This window comes from Rhinolophus sinicus, chromosome 2 (genome assembly GCF_057876585.1).
Source record: "Rhinolophus sinicus isolate RSI-liver-muscle chromosome 2, RSI-T2T, whole genome shotgun sequence".
In the NCBI taxonomy this organism is placed as follows: Eukaryota; Metazoa; Chordata; class Mammalia; order Chiroptera; family Rhinolophidae; genus Rhinolophus; species Rhinolophus sinicus.
The window spans coordinates 61,800,613-61,820,193 of NC_142502.1; the positions used below are offsets into that span (position 1 = coordinate 61,800,613).

The window sequence follows — 19,581 nt, forward strand, 5'->3', positions numbered from 1 at the left end:
TATCAGAGTGTAGTTTTAGGGCACAACACAGGACCTTTCCCCACTGGCGTTTCTCATCTGAACCACAGAGCACAGGAAATGACTGGAGTGGCCTGTTTCTCCACTGTCCCAGGAATGGTACATAACAAGTACCATTCTAGATGCAGTCTAGATTCATGACATAGAGTGGGTGCCTTAGGCTTTAGAGCTTCAGTCTCTCTCAAGTGGAGAAAGGCACAGTCACATTTAACAGAAAGCAACATCAGGATGGCATGATATCTGTTGCTTCCCACCTTCATCGCCCCTTGGGCTCTGCTCTGCTCCAGGCCCCAGAGGGAACCCTGCAAAGGTTGGGTAAATGAAGAGTCCAGCTTCATCAATTCCAGGGCCCAAGGACCAGACAGATAGATTAAAAATTAAAAAAATTAATGTCACCCAGCTTGATCCAAAAGCCTCAAGCCCCAAACAAAAGAGCAGGGACTGAGAAAACAGTGATTTGGAAATAAGGCAGTGTCCTCAACAAGTGGCTTTTAAATAAAAGTCAGTCAATTAAATAGAGCTTGTATTTGCTTAACTTATTATAAACAAAAAGAAATATTAAGTGTAATGAATTAAGTGGGGTGGGGCACGGAGGGGAAGGGCTGGTGGGGAGCATGGCAGGGAGAGGTTGAAATACCCTCTATGCTGTTCCAGGCCAGGGGTCTGGGCAGTCAGCTGGGGGCAGTGCAGGTGAATTCTCCAACTATGTCCTGGGTCTGGGGTAGACTTTCATTCAACCACCCCAAGCGACGAGGCCTAGTGCTGCTGATAGCCACAAGGGGACGTCTAGGTTCTCAAAGATGGAGGTACCCGAGGAACCCGGCAGGGGGGCATGCTGGTAAGGAGAGTGGCAACGTGGGGCCCGGGCAGTGGGCCGCTGGGGTGCTGGTAACATCTGCTTCTGGATCTGGGAGCTCACAGATGTGCTTGGGTAGCGACAGCTCGCTGAGCTGCACTTACTGTGTGTGGAAGTTTCTGTCTACACACATTGATAAAAAGTTGTTTACAAACGTAAACAGGCTGAATTGCACGTAATGGCAAAGTTCCATGTTTTAAGATGGGCAATTTTAAAACACTGGATTAATATAGGCCATTGGGATTTCTTAAAAACCTGATTTTACTTCTTTTTTTCCTTGCAATATAGTTTTAAAAATTATTAGGTTAGTGCAAAAGTAAATGCGGTTTAAAAGGTTAAAAATAATTGCAAAAACCTCAATTACTTTTGCACCAACCTAATAACTTGCTCACTTATCAAAACAATAAATAACTAGAGTCGGGGTGGGGGGTGGCTGGGCACATGCCTTCCTCCATCCCGGCCTCCACAGGTCATTACTACTAGACTTTTACTCCTTCACTATTTACGTTTATGTGGTGGCCTACTCTGCGATAAAACGGGGAAGAATTTTTTTTAATTTACTGGGAGATCAGATCTTTCAAAGGAAATTTGGGCTGATTCCATCATGTGAAATCACGAGTGATAAGACTCAGGAAAGGTAACATGTTGCAAGTGGGTCCTCGCGCTGGCACGTCTGCTTCACCTTGTCTTGTCGGTCCAGGGCACAGCCCTCCTGGATGAGCGCGGCGATGACCTCCGTGTTCCCCACCACTGTGGCCCGGTGCAAGGCGGTCTGGTCCCCCTGCAGAAGGAGGCAGAGGGAGGAACAGGGGTCACTCTCTCCACCACTCCCACATCGCTCCCTCCCTCACGCGCTCGCTTGCTCCCTCACTCTGACACAGGACATCTCCCACACGGAGCAGATCGGGCCAGTGGGTGAGGCGGGCTTTGTGGTCTGGTTAGTAAACAATGCACACCAGGCATAGCAATTCTGTTCATGGGAACCTTAAGCCAACAGCAGAGCAGCCCTTGGCCACAGAGCTGACCTCAGAATAAGGGTGAAGCCCTCAGCGGCTGCCCAGGGTGGGCGGCAGAGTTCACCTGGGCTGTGACTCACATCTGTGAAGAGCAGATCTGAGAGCAAGACTGTGTGTGCTCTGCACTTACACCAACAATGCCTGGCATCTTGACTCCCTACCAAGTTCTTTCATTCCCTGCTTTCAGAGAACTTGCCATCCAGCTATGTCTGTGAGCAGGACTCATGATTTGATGGCAGGCGTATATTTGTTGATTAACTTGTACTGGCCAAGAGCAATATAGGGGGTTATGCCACGTAACTCTGGCGAGCTATCAGCGCATATCTCTAAGGAGCCTCTTCTGATATTTCACGACAACACCCTCACTGATTTATACTGCGTTGGACTCTTTTCTCTGCGATCAGATTCCTGGAATTGCAGACCTTCTCTTTCTCCATCAAGGCGCCAAAGGGAACTTGACTCCCTCCCCTAATTGCAGCTGAGAGAAGGACTAAACGCTCCTACAGGTAAGATGGTCAAGACTGTAATGAGAGAGTTCTGAAGTCTCTATGCGCACATCTTATCTCTGACACGCACTCAGGAAGTCAGGTCAAGACAAATCAAGTCCAGCCTGGGGTCCAGGTTTAAATGGGGGGGGGGGGGGAGGGTCAGTGTGAAAATGTTCTGGTGGGAAGGAAGGAGCACAGGGAAGGGGGTCAGGAGATGTGAGTGCTGCGCGGCCTTGGGGAACACCTGTCACCTCCCTGGGCCTCACGTCTTTCACCTGTAAAAGGAGGGGTGGGGTTTGATGCCCAAGATCCTTCCCTTCCTTCTCAGGTTCTGTAATTCGGTTGGTAAGAGTTGTGCGTAAATGAAGTTTCCTGGTGGAGAACCAGAGGGACAAAGAACATATACCCTGTGATATCCCTGGTCCTTAACACAAGAGAAGAATGAGAGACTATTATAAGACAGAAAGCACGAACTTGTTTCAAAGACGGATGCGCACTACTTATACTAAGTAACCCTAATGAAATGCTGATTCTAATTACCAATCTCTCTGGAACCTATAACAAACAACAATGAACTTAAAAGCACTTAATCAGAAAAACAGTTCTGGAAATGGATGGTAGTAATGATTGCATAACAATGTGAACGTACTTAACGCCCCTGAACTATATGGTTCAAGTGGTAAATTTTATGTTATGTACATTTTATCACAACAAAAAAGCATTTAATGCTATGTAAAACTCAAATTCACTTTCTTAAAGTTAAAAAAAAAATCTCCCTTTAAAAATCCACAAGAAGTGATTTTTATTTTCTTCCTTGTACTTTTTAATACATTCCAACTTTTTGCATTTAACACTTAATTTTTAGCATCAGGAGAAACGGCTACTTATTCAACGTCTGAGCTGTAACGATGTAACAGTAATGGGACTACCCACATCTCAGAATCTTTTCTCATTGATCAGTCACAGAATTGAAGGGATTTCTGCAGTGACGGGTTGCAATCCAGCCCCTTTGCCATGACTTCATCCACTGTCCGCAGCATTTCTATCAGCAACCCTCTTCTCTGCATCCTTAGCTATTATTCCCATTATAAATTAGTTTAGACTTGGTTTTCTCCATTTTCCCAGACCCCTTATTCAACGAGGACACTTTCTATGTGGCATGCAGGCAAAAAAAGAATGTGGCCACTGGAGCAATGGTTGCAGGAGGTATGCCAACCCATGACACATCCATTTCAAACATCTAACGAAGGGTTTCCAGATGAGGTATACTTAATGTCCAAACAAGTAATCACAGGAGACATTGCGCAAATTTTAACTTTTTAAAACTTCTGTGAGAATTTTCAAGACTGCCCATTTCCCTATTGGAATGGTGATGGGTTTTCCCCAAATGTACCTCAAGGGCAATTTATTATTCCTGAGGTGATGAGGAAAGATGGCACTGTTCTCAGGAAGGAAAGTGAGACTACAGCTCACTCTTTCAAGTTCAATACTGACTTGGTCAGATTTCTAATGGTTAGAGGCCTTTTAATATTGCCACAAACTTCTGACACTCTAACTAGCACTCCTTGGACCAATCAGAACAACCTCTTTACGTAATGAAACTTAACCATGCCATGCTGCCCATCTTGTGCATAAAGTGCGAACAAGCCCCAGACACATGGGCCGTGTCAGCCGCTCTTGCTGCACGAGTTGTCACACAAAAGGCCTCTGCTGACTGGGGCACAGCCTTGCTGTAGGTCAAATGTTTTATCGTGTTTCACAAGCTGCCACTAAATCATGAACTGAGGCAGCTTTGGAGTCAGAATGTCACCATTATTTATTACTTGCTTTCAGCATGAGTCTACTATATTTACTTCTCTCGAGATAACTTCCTTTTGTGAAACTCTAGCTCAATTCAAGAAGTTAAATCTAACTTTTAGTTCAGCCCTTAGAAGTCCATTTCCAGATGGATTAGCAAGACAAGACTCAAAGAGATCTAACGGCTTGTGTGAGGCTGCAGTAGAACACAAATTGTCCCCAATCAACTGGCACAGGTGTTTCCTGCATCTCCCTTCTCTGCAGAGACCTTTTAGCTGCCCTGCCTACCTATCTCCAGGCCACAGCTCCCCCTCCATATTTACTCCCTCAGAGAGAGACCTCCCTCAGAAGCTGGGACCGTGCTTCATAAGTCGGATACACAGTGCTGGGAAGGCCAAAGTCAGGCTTTTCCCAACACCAGTGGCTGGCCTTCCGCTGGCCCATGAGCTTAGTTAACACTCAGGGAGTAGTTCTGGAGGACTGAGACACCTGTGGCATATAAAAACCAGCCACCCTCAACTTACCAAGATGAGAATTAAAGGCTCTGGAAGCCATGAAATGCATAAGCAAAATGCTGCCTCAGGCTGTCTATCTCAGAGCTGCTCCTGCCCAGAACACAACACAAACAACTGAATGACTTAAGACCCTCAACGGGAACAGGGTCAGTTACCTGTGAATCAACTTTTCCTCATATACATCTAAAACTTACTGTTGAAATATTTCCTCTTTGAAATATGACACAGAAAAGAACAAAATGTGCCCTCAGTACATGCTTACTGACAGACCCAAGCAGTAACTGTGACATAATTCTTATTTCTATATGATTTAAATCAAATATGAAATTCTAAAAACTTGGATAAATAAAAAAAGCTGGGAAAAGTAGAATAGAATAGACTAGAATAGAATAGAATAGAAATGCTCAAGAGCATTTACTGATTATTTATTCAGTGAATATTTATTGACCCCCTACTATGCTCCAAGTGCCATGGCATTTAATTTTCATTTTATTGATTTAAAAAATAAATAAATAAAAGACCTAGGCCCAGTGCAGTTCAAGATAGCCTAGGATAACCACCTAATTCGGGGTAACATGGTTGGGCCAGAATTCAAATTGTCAAGGCTCTTTGCACTGACATCTGTTCCAGTCTGTGAAGTCAATTAACCTTAGGACAGGCCTTAAAAAAGATCAGGTGCCTCTGTAGGGTTCGGGCCGCCTCTTTATGGCATCATCAAGCTAAGTGCATCGAGCACAGTGCCACGGCCGCTATCGGCGCCCAAGAAGCAGTCATTGAATGATTAACTACAAAGAAGGAAAAATGCTGCAGTTGGAAACGGAAAGAGCCAGCACACTTGCAGCTTGGCACTTGGATTTGGAACATGTTGACCTGTTTCCAAAGTACATGAACTGCCAGATCTCAATTTTTCTAAGACATCGGTATTTCTTACTTTGGGATTTTAAGAGGTTTAGAAGCTCTGAGGTCTCAATCTTTGTTTTGAAATCCTTTTAGTATTCTTCCTATATGGTAAAAGAGAGTGAGCACAGTGCAGGCAGATTCCAAAGCTAAGCTCATGGAAGGAACCCCAGTCATGCAAGGGTGGCAACGCCCCTGTTCAGGAGGCACAGGCAGACATGTTACAAGGAAGCTCAAGACAGGCGAGGTGTGCAAAACAAGGTGCTGACCTCTTTTTCTCTCTCTGATCTTCTAGGGTTCTTCCTAGCCTTTCTTCTTGGGTTTTTCTTATTTTTCTCTTCCTTCATGCCTTTTACCGTGGCCACAGGGTCCTGGACTATTTCTGAGGTGGGGGCTGTGTGATTGCTCATTGACCAATCAGAGATGGCGTTAGAGCTCCAGTGAGAGTTGACGGGATTGGCGGGAAGCAAGAGGGAATTTGCTCCTGGAGTTGCATATTCTAAAGAACTGGTTTCCACAGGTTCAAATTCATAATAATCCCACTCCAGGCCACTGGAGGTCATTCTTCAACTAATTCTCAGTCTTTACCATGACATTAAAGGACAGTATCTGCAGAATATGAAGTTAGGGGTAAATGCTTCATAACATAAACATTCTCTATTTCTACCCCATCATCCAAGACAGGTACCTTCTGAAATGATTTTTTCCAAGTCTCCCAGCTTCTTTAAAGAACAACCATAAAGAGTTTTCTTTCTCAAATTCTTGCATAAGTTTCAAGGTTGATCATCAACAAGCATGGTAAATATACAAAGAAGACAGACATGAACCATATTCTGGCAAAAACATTACTGTAGAGCTAGTGAAGGTCCATTCCACCTTCTCTACTCGCATCTGTTCTTACACTGTTTTTGTTGTGTTCTTATTTTGCTTTGTTTTAAGATACCTGAGAGAAGCAACGTATGCATTATCTGTTTAAGGTGGAAAAGATGCAAGAAAATAAATACTAATTCCAATGATGAAAGAGGGTGTTCTTGTTAAAAGCAGAGCTGGCTTTTCTTCTGCTGCCATCGCTACATGGACATGACTCCCCTTGGTTTCTTTGTGAGAACTCCTGCCTGTTTTACTTCCTATCTTGTCTGAGATAATAAGCAGCAGCAGTTCTAGGAAGTTGGCATGGCTTTTGCTGAATAAGAACACAGTGATTCTCGGCCCTAAGGCTGGAGTATTGGGTGGAGATAGGTCAGCATGCCTGGCATTGCAGCCTCGCCACCATGATGAGCAAGGGCTTTAATTAAAAGCAGAACACATGTATCCCAACAAGTGTGCACCAGCAACTCCAGGCCCCGCCTGTTCTGTGGTCAGAATCTCTTCTCTCTCCCTCTGTATTTGCTCTGGTCGTCTAAGGATATGATATAATCAGGACTGTTAGGATGGCCACACAATACAGGAAAATAAAGTATTATGACCCAAGGTGAAAACCAACCGCTTAAAACAAAGTCAACATCTTATGAAAATAACATTCTTGATAATCCAACAGGTTCCAAGTATAACCAGAGAATTATGAATGACACAGGACAGCCTTCTGCCTATCATAAAACAATGACGTATTTAGTTATTTCTTTGCAAATGCTGTCCTTCTCACTGTGTGCTGGCCAAGTTTTAGAACATTCAAGCCCTTTGGTAATGCTCACCCTCACATACCTGAGGGTCGGAAATTTGGTAACACTCTGTAACCACATTTATTAAAAGTGAATCTGGAAGAAGTGATAAGTGCAAACTCTTCAAGAGTCTGTTTCTCACAAAAGTGCTTATTTCTTAGGGTCCTACCATACAAATTAGAGTTAGAAACTGAATTAGAAACAGTTTCCAATCATATTGTCACAGGACGTTTTCCTAATAGTTCATTGGAGGACAATTTACATAATCTTATCTATATCCCCTTCTTAGAGAAGCCGCCTTTCCCAAAGACCCAATAGGGCACCTCATGTACTACATGACCCCATCCCCCACTGCTGACTCGCTCAGCAATTGATACTTGACCCCAAAGGAGCCAACTGGAGTCTCTCTCTAGATAACTTGAATGAAGAGACTCAGAGGTTGAGTCTTAATGGTATAGCACCAAAGTGACCTCTTTCTGGAAGCCTTCTTTTTCTTACATTCCATGAGGTACGTTTTGTTTTCTTTGAATAGGTTGTGTTAAACTAAATGTACACTGACTGAGAGAAATCAAGGTGAGAAAAGGAATAAAATTAAAATTTTAAGCCCCACCTTTTCTCCAGTGGTAAGCTTGGTCAGTAACACCCGTTTCCAGCAGGCCTTGCCCATTCTTACTCGTGTGTGTGTGTGTGTGTGTGTGTGTGTGTGGTGTTACTTCCTACTAAGATAGGACACAGACATAAATGTCCTTTGAGGCTCTGCACTTCAATGATACCAGATCGGAAATTAACTATGATGGAAAAACCACTCCACACTTCCAAACTCCAACTTGCTACTGAGAATGGGTCCCAGAGGAGATCTTCAAGAGGACATTCTTCCCACCATGGGGACCAACATAGAGATAAAAAAGTGCTGGAGCGCTTCCACTACCCTCCCACCTCATAGCTGGTTACACGCTGTATTACGGAGCAGACAAGCTCCCCTGACAACCCATCTCCTGATAGAATGATGGCTTCTACTCACATCATCCTGGACATCGAGGTCACAGCCAGCCTTCAGCAAGATCTGGACCACAGAAAGATGGCCCTTATTGGCAGCAAGATGCAGGGGGGTCCGCCCATGCTGTTAATGCAAAGCAAACACTGATTTCAAAACAGGACACCAAAACCACACCCCTGCACAGCGGCACTCCCCTCTCCCCTCCGGCTTGGCAGGACATTCTTATGGATTTACTCAGAATTCAAGTTTGTCTCCATTAACCTTGGCTATTGGCATTGTAATCAATGAACAAAATATGCTCAAAATGTGAAGATTTCCTTTAGTGCATAATTTCTACTCCCCACTCATCAAACTGACAAATCGGAAAATGAGGGGGTTTCAAGGTTGCTTTTGTTTTCTCACTGGTGCTAATACAGAGGTGATGAAGTGGCTACAATGAATCTGATGGGGCAAGAGATGGGTGAACAGCAAAAGGCCAAGCTAATCCGCCCCAGAAAAATGTGATTAGTAATTACTCAAAATTGAAACTGCGGGCCAAACTGATCAGAATAGGTTCTCCCCTTTTTAAACACAAATTACAAAATATTCCAGCCATTCAAAAAGACATGAATATTTTAAAATGTACATGCCCACTAATCACTTTAAGGAAACATGAGAAAAACCACCGCCATTCCTTGCGAACCCCTCCCAGATCTCATTTCCCCTCTAACCCCAGAGGTCACCTCTCTTAAATGTGGTATTCATCATTCTTTTGCCTTTGGTTATATTTTACTACCTGTGTGTAGCCATAAACAATAATTCGTCAACACTGTTCTGCTTGTTTTCAAACCTTACATGAATAGTATTAAATTGTACAGTATCATTTGGCAATTTGTCCACTATATTCTTGAGATTTTTTTTTCTTTTCATATTGTCGCATGTAGTTCAGGTTCATCAATTTCACCATTCACCCATTCTCCTACTGATGGGCATGCAAGTGGCTTCCGGGGGTTTGCAGAACACAGTGGTGAGGGCCCTCCTTGCGCACCTCATGAGGCTTCTTAGCCCTACAGTTGGCTCTCAGAGATGCCCATTCCCTTTAAATAACTGCCCTAAGCTGTGGCTCCTGAGGTACGACACTGAGGGTGCCATCCAAAATAACCCTCTTCAGTACATATCAACTTCTATCCAGGGAACTGACCTCGCCAGAATTCTCCAAATTCTAAAGGACACACTATGTCCCCTTTGCTTTCTCCCTCAAGAGCTCTGTGAAGAAATGTTTCCACTCCCTGTTTCAAATGGCATTTCACCAGGGCCCCCAGCCATGCTGAAACAAGCATGGAAGGGTAAGAATGTCACACGGCCTGAGGTCCTTTTTAGCATCTCGATAAAACTTCCCAAAGACCTTCATTGATATTCTAGCAGGATAAACCTTTATGATCTCAGTAAAGTGCCAGTTCTCCATGGGTAACTAGCCATGGAGGAAAACAGAGAACAGGTAATAAAGGATCTGAATTTCTACCCAGGAAATGCAATCAAAGCACTAGAATGATTCTGAAAAGAAAGGGGTCAGAGCTCACTTTAAAATTAGAATTCTTAATTAAGAAAAAGTTATTCCCAAGAAAGTGGGATATAAAAAGCTTTCAAAAAAAGGCAACGTCTGAGACGAGGCATGACCTTCGTTGGCTGGTGATTGTGTTCAGTGCATGCTACTTAACCTTGATTCTTTAAATGAAATGTCCACAGCTTATCAGATGGAGCAAAGGAACTGGGTCCCATTCACTGGGCCTCGTCCCAGGCTCCACCTGTCATCAAGGATATTGGATAAGTGACCTTCACAAAATTGCTAAGGCCTTCTGCAACACAGGGACATTCACTACATGCGCAGGGAGAAAGACGTGTGTGCTGTGAGGAAGGCTGACAGGATGATGGGATGAGAGTGCTTTTGAACAACTGGGAAATACAGACCACGATGGGGAGAAGTTACCCGGAGAGTGGCTGGTAAAGAGGCCACAGGCCAAGAAGTCACTGAGTGTTAGGGGGGTCAGGGGAGCCCTGAGGAACATCCAGTCAGCAACCAGGTATTACTGGTGGGAGGCAAAGCCCAAAGAGGTGAAAATGTTTGTCCAAGTGAATACAAATAATCAAAAGTCAAGAGAAGGAAATGCTGCTGTGGTTCAAACCCAGTCACATCTGAAGGGCACTTTAGAAACTGTAAGTTACTGACAGGATGGCCCTGGATCAGAGGCACCTTCCTCATCCAGTCAGCAGAGAGTCCCCTCTGTGGAGAAAGGAAAGGCCAGAGGCTTTGGAGTCTGAGGAGCTTAGTTCAAGTCCCAGCTCTGACTACACTCTCCTAAGCCTGTTTTCTCATTTGTAGAACAGAAATGGCCTCCACTCCCTACCCCATGGAAATAGGATAAATGAGATAACAACCACCATCTAATGGGGGATTCCTTTCCCTCCAACTGTCCTCAGCCCTCACTCCTGAAGGCACCCCAGATGTTCCCTCTCCTCCTTGACACCCCCACACCTTTGCCTGAGCAAAGACCAGTGACACATTTTCAAAGGCGAAGGGACCTTTCAAAGGCGAAGGGCAGAGTTGGATCTGTGATCACCTGGAAGCCAGATGAGCCCTGGCAGGAGGGTCAATGTTCCTATATGCATTCCTGACCCACTCGCCCACCTCCCGTTTTGAAACCTAGTCCACAGTTCCAAGTCTCCGTGTCTCTGCTGGAAGGTCCTTCTTTAGCACGAACACCATCTCCAAACTATGCCTTCTCTGGTTCTCCAAGAAGAAATGTTTCTGGCCTTCTCTTCTCCACTCCCATAGCACTTCAGCTCCCTTTTAGGAAACTACCACATTCTGTTTTGAGTGTCACCCTGGATGCTGGCTTCTTCCAACTAGGCCGTGATCTCCCTGAGAGTGGACTGTGCCTTCCATGAATGATGAAGCAAGCAGACTCTGGGGTATGGGGGGTTGGGGGGCATGTACAAGAGGTTCCAGTGGCCCTCAACCACAGGGCAGGCTGAGGCTGCCACAGGGACACAGGAGTAAATCCCACAGATCCAGGCTCGACCTCAGAGCAATGGAGAGCCTGGGATGGCAGCAGACTGTAAGTTCTCGGATGTCCTGGCCCCTCAGAGGAGGTGTAGCTATCCTGGGGGCTTCACAAGCATTTAAGCAGCTGCAATAGTGACATGGGGCTTCTCTGAAGAGGTTCGGTGTCTGCCTCATGTGTCTGGCTCTATTTCTGGCATCGGCATAGCAGTAGCCAAGGCAGTAGTAACCAGTTTCCTGCTAAACCTAAAGCTGTCCACTCCTGTCCTGGGCTTTCCTAACACAAGACTAACTCCCCTTAGACACATACACATATACCATCACCACCACTACCACTCACCAGAGGAAAGCAAGAAGGAAACAGAAATGTACTTGGTTTTCCAGAACATTCTGTAGTGAAAAGCAACAAAAGTGAAGCTCTTAAGGGGAACAGCTGCTCCTGCCCAGCACACAGTATACTCCAAAGTCATACCTGACAAATGGGAAAGGCTGGAATGCCCTAAGTGTGAGGGAGCAAATAAAGATTGAGCCTTACAGGGATCTTTGAATGATTCGAAGATGCAACTGCTCTCATCTCCATGTCCCCAGGACCGACCAGTGGAAGAAATGGGCACAGGAGAAAAGACAATGTACTAAGCGTGAGAAGAGGAAGACGTTTCAGAAGCATCAGTTTGTTCTGGGTCCTACCCCGGTTATCCTCAAAGACCAGTTCAACCCAACTCAACCCAGGTCCTGGTGGACCCAGGGAGACCAATAATAATGAGAACAAGACACAGACACAACTAACATTTATAGGATGCTTACTACATGGTGGGTGCTATCCTGACTTTACATGTATTAGGTCATTCAGTCCTCCCAACGACCCTAGGAGGTGGGCATTATTAGTAAGTCAATTGGACAGGTGAGGAAACTGAGGTATCAAGAGACTCTGGCACTTGTTCCATGTCATACAGCAGGTAATTTGAGTGTGGATTCACCCAGAAGCTGTCTGGCTCCAGCCCCCACGCTCTGAACCCCAACTCTACCTGCTGCCGGCTTGTGCTGTGGGAGTGAGGCTGTGCCCTGGCAGAGGGGCTCTGTCTCACTCTCAGGAAGCTCCTGAGACTCCCAGATGCAGACCTCTGAAGGTGCTTGGCAATAGCCTGGTTTCCTCAGAATCTCAAGGATGGGGAGAGGTTTCCCATTCTCACTATACATGTGAAGCACCTGGGAGGTTGGTCTGTTTGTCAGTCTATCCATCTACACTGAGAAGCATAGGGTGAGATGAAAAGGGGCCAGGGTAATTCTGCTCAGAGCAGCTACAGGCCCTCGGGTGAAACCTGCCTTGTTGGGCCTGTCCAAGCAAGAGTCATTCCTCTTGCCACATTCTTCGTGCTCCCATCCACACCCGTCGGTACAAAACACTAAGACACTGCATCGCCACAACCCAGAGTTTCTGGTACCTTAAAAATGTATATAAGCAACACGATGACATCACTAAAAATTTGGAAGATAAAAGCAAATCATCAGTAATGTTACCCCCAATACAACTACTATCATTTTTATCCAATCTTTTTTCAGTACATCTTTTCTATTGCTGCTCTTGCGCAGTTGTATTCACAGCTCACATAAAACTATCTTGCTTTCTGCATTAATATTACGCCTTAAACAGTGGTTCTAAAATTTTATTGGGCAGCAGAATCTCCCAGAGGGCTTGTTAACAGACAGATGTCTGGACCCCCTTCCAGAGTTTCTGATTCAGTAGGTCTGGAATGGAGACAGAATTTGCATTTCTGACAAGTTTCCAAGACAAGCAGATGCTGCTAGTATGTGAACACATTTTAAGAGCTACTGATATAAACCACTGGTTTTCAATCCTGTTGCACATTAGAGTCACCTGAAAAAACAATTTTTTTTAAATCCTAAACTTTACCACCAAAGGATTGAATTCCACCAGCCTAGGGTGGGGTCTGTTTTTAAAGTTCCAGGTGATTCCAATGAGCAGCCAGAAGTCATGAACCCCTGCCTCGGACCCTTTAAAGGTGCTAGTTCCTCCAACTTGCCCTGGTATCAGGATGGGCCATCGGAGACGGGCAGGGATGACGGGTCGTAGGCCCCTGCAGGGAGCACACATTTCCCAGATCCAACCAGGAAGAGGCAGAGACTCAGAGCCTGTTCACGTCCAGGGAACTGGACAGCAAATGGGCTTGAGAGGTTGCTAGCCAACAACCACAAAAAAGTGGCCCCACTGTCAGCAACTCTGGGGCTCGGGTCTGGGGTGCTGCTTTGTTCTGGCAGGTTGAGCCTTTGTGAGTCCCGCCTTCCAGCAGAACTGCCACGTGAGAATATCAGAGCAAGTCCCGCTCCAGCAGGTGACTCATAAATTATATACTAACAGGTGATCATAAAGGGAGCACAGGACAAACGGTCCCTGCTACTCAGTTTGAAGAGGCCAACTCCTACCTGGAGGGGCCAGGGAACATTCCAGCGGAAGGATTCCTGTTCAGATAAAGATCTGCTGCCAGTGAGGATGACCAGGGAGCCCGGCCAAAGGGAACCAGCTTAAAATACACCTTGAAGGAAAGTGGCGGTGTTTTGTTCCCAGCATGCGTTCATATACATGGTCCTTAATTCTTCTCACTGGACAACACCAGGAGGACTGAGGAGTTTATGTGGGAGAGACCTCCCTCGAAAGGGGCCGAGCCCAAGTGGGGGTCCAGGGGTCCTCTGAGAACCACAACCCACAGAAACAAGCCTGGAAAGACGGTGCCCTCACACTGATTCCATGGGGCCAGTGCCCTTATGATCTGGAAACTCACTGCTCCAGCCAGACTCAGAAGCCGGGTCCCAGCTCCTCTCTGCTGCTTCGGTGTCTGGGATCGTCCTCGCTAAAGGCAGGCCTTTCAGACCAACAATACCTGCCCCGTGAATGATACGCAGGTGCCTGAGTACTCTTCAGGGCAGCTGCCTGGTGTAACACAGTGGACCTGAAAAGTGAGAAGGGTGCTGGTGCTTAGCTGTTGCTGGAACACCGTCTTTGGTCAATGATATACTTGAGCCCAAGGTCACACAGAGACATGGGGCAAAAGGAGGAGAAAGGAATTGAGACCCATCGGCTCAAGGAAATAAAAAAATTTAACCATCTTAGCTGGCGGTCATTACAAGGAGGGTAGTTACACAGATGTGACCCACACAAGGGGAAACAGATTAACAGGAAGAATTTAGGTTAGATTAGCATAATCATTTCAAAATGACAACAATTCCTTTCTTCAGGAGATCATGAGAGATACAATAGATCAGGGTTGGACAGTCTTTCATGAGGCAAGTAATATCCGCCTACATTATCTGCAGCATTAAGAAAACAAGAAAGGAGAGAGAGATGCAGAAACAACAAAGTTGTAACACTAGTAAAATAAAAGTGGCACAGTTCAGAAACAATATAATATTCAGATTAAATAGGGTCTTTGAGAGTTTACTTTGGATGAGGACAATAAGAAGAACAGAAACTCAATGATTTTTCAAGCTCTCAAATCTTATTTGTGGCAGAACTGCATACAGCTAGAACTCTGGCCATTTGGTCCCTCATTTAGGTTTTAAATGGTAGAAGACACCCCCCCCCCCAAACCAATCTTTTCAGGTGCCCCCAAGCATCTCAACTGTACTCCCAGAGTCTCAACTGCCTGGAATGTTGTAGATTTGGGTCAAACACTTCCAAATCCTTCTCAGACTTGATTCAATGAAGACAAAGTTGTAAAGACGTTCAGAAGAAAATGGGGAAAGAAAAAGTGCCACGGATCAAAGGAGAGAAATAAAACTTTACATTTAAAAACACTTATAATTTCAAAAAAACTTCAGAGCTTTCTTTCCTTGTTAGAAATGTGTTTTGTCTACCTGGATGCGTGACACATCACATCTTAATCAGACTACAGGTGACAAGAAGCAGCAAGGGAGTCAATTCCTCGGACGACAAAAGCCAGGATTCAAGACGACCTCAGATTGGAAGAACAGGCTAATTTTAACAAGACAAAATGTCATGGGGACAGAGGTAAAATTCAACACTGAGGGTCAACAGTCCAATCACACATGGGCAGGAGCACTGGACTTGTACTGTAAAATCTTCCCTTTACAGGGCATAAAACACCAGGGACACACCACCAGAATCAAGGCACTGGAAAGACCAGAGGGATTCAGGCGCCCAGGCTGCCACTTCACTGCCTGGGATAAGGGAAGCACAGCTGCACAAGCCTAACTCCAAGAACCTGGGACTCCTTCCTCGACCTGAGGCTGAGGTTGTAACTATGGCCCTTCGGACACAAATAGCTTTTAATGATAGTTTTTGTGATTCCTATCTTCCCTTGGCAATTTTTTAAAATTAAACTTTTTACTTTGAGATAACTGTAGATTTAGATGCAGTTTTAAGAAACAATCCTTTACCCAGTTTCCTCCAATTATAACATCTTGCAAAACTGTAGGACAGCATCAGAATCAAGATACTGACTTGGATACAGTCAAGATACCATACAGTTCTAGTGTCACCAAGGATCGTGCTGTTGCCCTTGGACAAATACACCCAACCTCCCTCCCGCACCTTCCCCCACCCCCGTCCCTGACAAACGTTTGCCAAGTCTCTACTTTGGAATAAAACAGGGTGTAACTTTGCATGTATCAATAGTTTGTTCCTTTTCATGGCTGAGTAGTAGTCCATGGTATGAATGCACCATAATTTGTTTAACTTTTCCTCTTGTTGCAGGACACCTGGGTGGTTTCCAGTTTTTAGCTATTGCAAATAAAGGTGCTATCAACATTTCTTTGTATGCAATTGTGTAAACATAAGCTTTCGTTTCTCTTGGATAAATGTCCAAGAGTGCAACTGCTGGGTCATACAGTAGTTGCATATTTAAGTTTTATAGGAAACTACCAAACTATTTTCCAGAGTGGATGTATCATTTTACGTTCCCACCAGCAATGTATAAGAGATCCAGTTTCTCCACATCCTTTACAGCATTTGGTGCAGGCACTATTTTTCGTTTTAGTCATTCTGATAGATGTAATGGTATTTCGTTGTGGTTTTAATTTTCATTTACCTAAGGCCTAATGATATTGAACATCTTTTCATTTGCTTATTTGCCATCCATATATGCTCTTTGGTGAAATATCTCTTCATGGCTTTTGCCTATTTTCTAATAGGATTGTTTGTTATATTACTGTTGAATTTTGAGAGTTCTTTATATATTCTAGATACCGTGTTTCCCCGAAAATAAGACCTAGCCGGACAAGCAGCTCTAATGCGTCTTTTGGAGCAAAAATTAATATAAGACCCAGTTTTATTTTACTATAATATAAGACCCAGTATTATAATATAATATAATATAATACAATACAATATAATACCGGGTCTTATATAATATAATATAAAACCGGGTCTTATTTTACTCTAAGACCCGGCATAATATAATATACCAGGTATACTATAATATAATATAACATAATAACCAGGTCTTATATTAATTTTTGCTCCAAAAGACGTGTTGAAGCTGATTGTCTGGCTAGGTCATATTTTCGGGGAAACACAGTACAAATCCTCTGTCAAATATGTGGTATGCAAATATTTTCTCCTAGACTGTTGGTTGTCTTTTCATCTTCTCTTTTTATTTAATGTTTACGAAGGAAATGCAAGTTGAAATATTTGCACATAAATACCCAGGTGTAACTCAGCTTTGTTTTCATTTCAGATTGTCTTACAAGAATATTTTTAGAGTGAAAAGTGACAATTTTGCTATTGAGTGCCATGTGTTGAGCTCTGACTCATTATTTCTTCTGAGCTAATCAGCAAAGGGCGTGAAGAGGCTGGGACTTGCACAAAACAAGGAACGCTTCACGAATTTGCAGGTCGTCCTCGCTCAGGGGCCACGCTAATCCTTTCTGTATCGTTCCAATTTTAGTATATGTGCTGCCAAGAGAGCACATCTTTTCATTTTCTTAACAGAGTTGTTCACAGAGCGAAAGTTTTTCATTCTGATGAGATCCAATGTATCCTTTTATGGATCATGTTTTAGGTGCCAAGTCTAATGATTTGCCTAGTCCTAGAGCCTGAAGATTTTCTCCTATGATTTTTTTCTAAAGTTTTATAATTTTACATTTAAGGCCATGACCCAAAAGGTTAATTTTTGTATAAATTAAGTAGGTTTAAGTAAAGGTTTTTAAACCTATGGACATCCAATTGCTCCAATATCATTTATTACGAGTTCCTCTAGTGAATTGCTTTGTACCTTTGGGAAAATTCAGTTGGACATATTTGTGTGGGTGTATTTCTGGGTTTTCTATTCTTTCTACTGGTCTGTGTCAATCCTTCCACAATACCACATTCTCCCCAATACTGTACTATATAGTTGGGCTTAATATCAAATACAGTGATTCTTCGTGCTTTATTTTGTTTGAGCGAGCCTAGGGTTTGTGCCTTTCTGCATACATTTAAAAATAAGCTTGTGTACATGTGCAAAACACTTTGCTGGGATTTTAGTAGAAATTGCACTAAACATCTAGACAATTCAAAGAGAGTGAGCCTCTTTGCTGTGTTGAGTCTTCTAACTATGACTATAGTACGTACTCATCTCCAGTTATTTGGGCCTCCTTTTATTTCTTTCATCAGCATTTTGAAATTTTTCAGCTCCTGTACATGGTTCGTTAAATTTATCCCTAAGTATTTCATTTCCTTTGGAGTGACTCTAAAGGGTATTGTTTTTAATTTCCATCTCCACAAATTCAGAGTTAGTATATAGCAGTACAATTAATTTTTGTGTGTTGATCTTCGATCTTGTAAGTTTGCTGAACTCTCTTTTTAGTTTTAGGAGTTGTTTGTTTGTTTTATAGACTCCTTAATATTTTCTATGTAGAAACTCATGTCATCTGCAAATAGGGACAGTGTTATTTCTTCTTTTCCAATCTGTATGATTTTCCTTTCCTCTTCTTGCCTTGCTGCAGTGGTTAAAATCTGGAACACTGGCACTGAATAGAAGTGGTACAAACAGATATCCTGGCCTTATTCCTTATCTCAGAGGACAGCATTCAGTCTTCCACCATTAAGTATGTTAGCTGTAGGGTTTTGTAGCTAATCCTTATCATGTTGAGAAAGTTATCAAATCTGGTAGTTTGCTGAGAGCTTTTTTTAACCACCAATGAGTGTGGGAGTTTATCAAATGCTTTTTCTACATCTGTTGATATGATCATATAACTTTTCTTGTTTAACCTGTTATGGACTAAATGTTTGTTTCCCCAAAGTTCCTATGTTAAAGCTCTAACCCCCAATGTGATGGTACTTGGAGATAGCACCTACAGGTAGTAATTAGGGTTCAATGAGGTCATGAATGTGGACCCCATGATTAGATTCGTCCTTATAAACAGAGGCAGAGAGACCAGAGCTCTCTCTCTCTCTCTCTCTCTCTCTCTCTCTCTCTCTCTCTCTCCATCATGTGTGAACACAGCAAAAAGGCCACTGTCTGTAAGCAGGAAGAGGGCCCTCTCAGGAACAAATCTGCTGGCACCTTGATCTTGGACTTCCCAACCTCCGGAACTGTGAGAAATAAATGTCTATTGTTTAAGCCACCCAGCCTATGGCATTATGTATAGCAGCCCAAGCAGACTAAGGCAGCTGTTGATACAGGGTTTACACTGATTAAGGATGAACCAGCCTTGCATACTTGGGATAAATTTCACTCGCTCATGGTGTCTAATTCTTTATGCATTGCTCGATTTGATGAAAACATGGGCTAAAAGAAAACCAAGCACATTTATCACCTACTCACCCATCTACCAGAGATCCTTGGTTTACAACACCCTAAACATACAACAGCCAACTCTTATTGGAAACAAAGCGACAGGCCTGTGAGAAAGAATTTTCAGTCTCCAAACAGGTTCCAGGCTTAATTTATGTTCTGAAAGCTAAGTCATTATAGCTTAAGAGAAAGAAAAGAGAAATAAGGAAACTAATAAGGGACTCAGAGAATTCACCAACAGACCACCTGCAGTGGCACCTGAGCAGAGGCCCTAAGGGGCAACTCATAGCTTCTAAAGCTCCTTTCCTCTTTGGCAGCTTCACTCACAGCCCTCCTAGAAGAATGTGGATTAGGTGAGGACGCTTCAGAAATCTCATGATAGGCCAGTTACTGGCCTGGAAGTCAGTAATCCTCCAGTGCATTTCATTCAGAAAAGATACAGGTACTTTTTAAGGGAGGATTCGAAAATGTTGACACCCAGTTGTGCTACATTACAATGTCTCCCCTAGAGTGGTTAGAATCTATTAAATATATGACTGTAGTGGGGT

The 19,581-nt window shown here is 43.7% G+C and overlaps 1 protein-coding gene and 1 non-coding gene across 13 annotated transcripts in view; both read right to left on the reverse strand.

Annotated features, from left to right (window-relative positions):
• Positions 1 to 19,581, reverse strand: part of ANKRD6 (ankyrin repeat domain 6) — a 168,219-nt gene that overhangs the window by 24,681 nt on the left and 123,957 nt on the right. For 6 of the 12 annotated variants that reach the window (XM_074333299.2, XM_019743306.3, XM_074333298.2 and 3 more), the window contains exons 2-4: positions 8,267 to 8,365; positions 5,857 to 6,196; positions 1,557 to 1,655 (exon numbers count right to left, since the gene is read on the reverse strand). In XM_074333299.2, coding sequence (XP_074189400.2) covers positions 1,557 to 1,655; positions 5,857 to 6,150 — 393 coding nt within the window. In that variant the 5' untranslated portion in view covers positions 6,151 to 6,196; positions 8,267 to 8,365. The remainder of the gene's footprint in view (positions 1 to 1,556; positions 1,656 to 5,856; positions 6,197 to 8,266; positions 8,366 to 19,581) is intronic. The other 6 variants (XM_019743299.3, XM_019743307.3, XM_088795562.1 and 3 more) reach the window with 1 other exon arrangement.
• LOC141571938 (U6 spliceosomal RNA) lies at positions 17,121 to 17,226 on the reverse strand. The gene has a single exon (XR_012496980.2). It is a non-coding gene; the product is annotated as a U6 spliceosomal RNA (small nuclear RNA).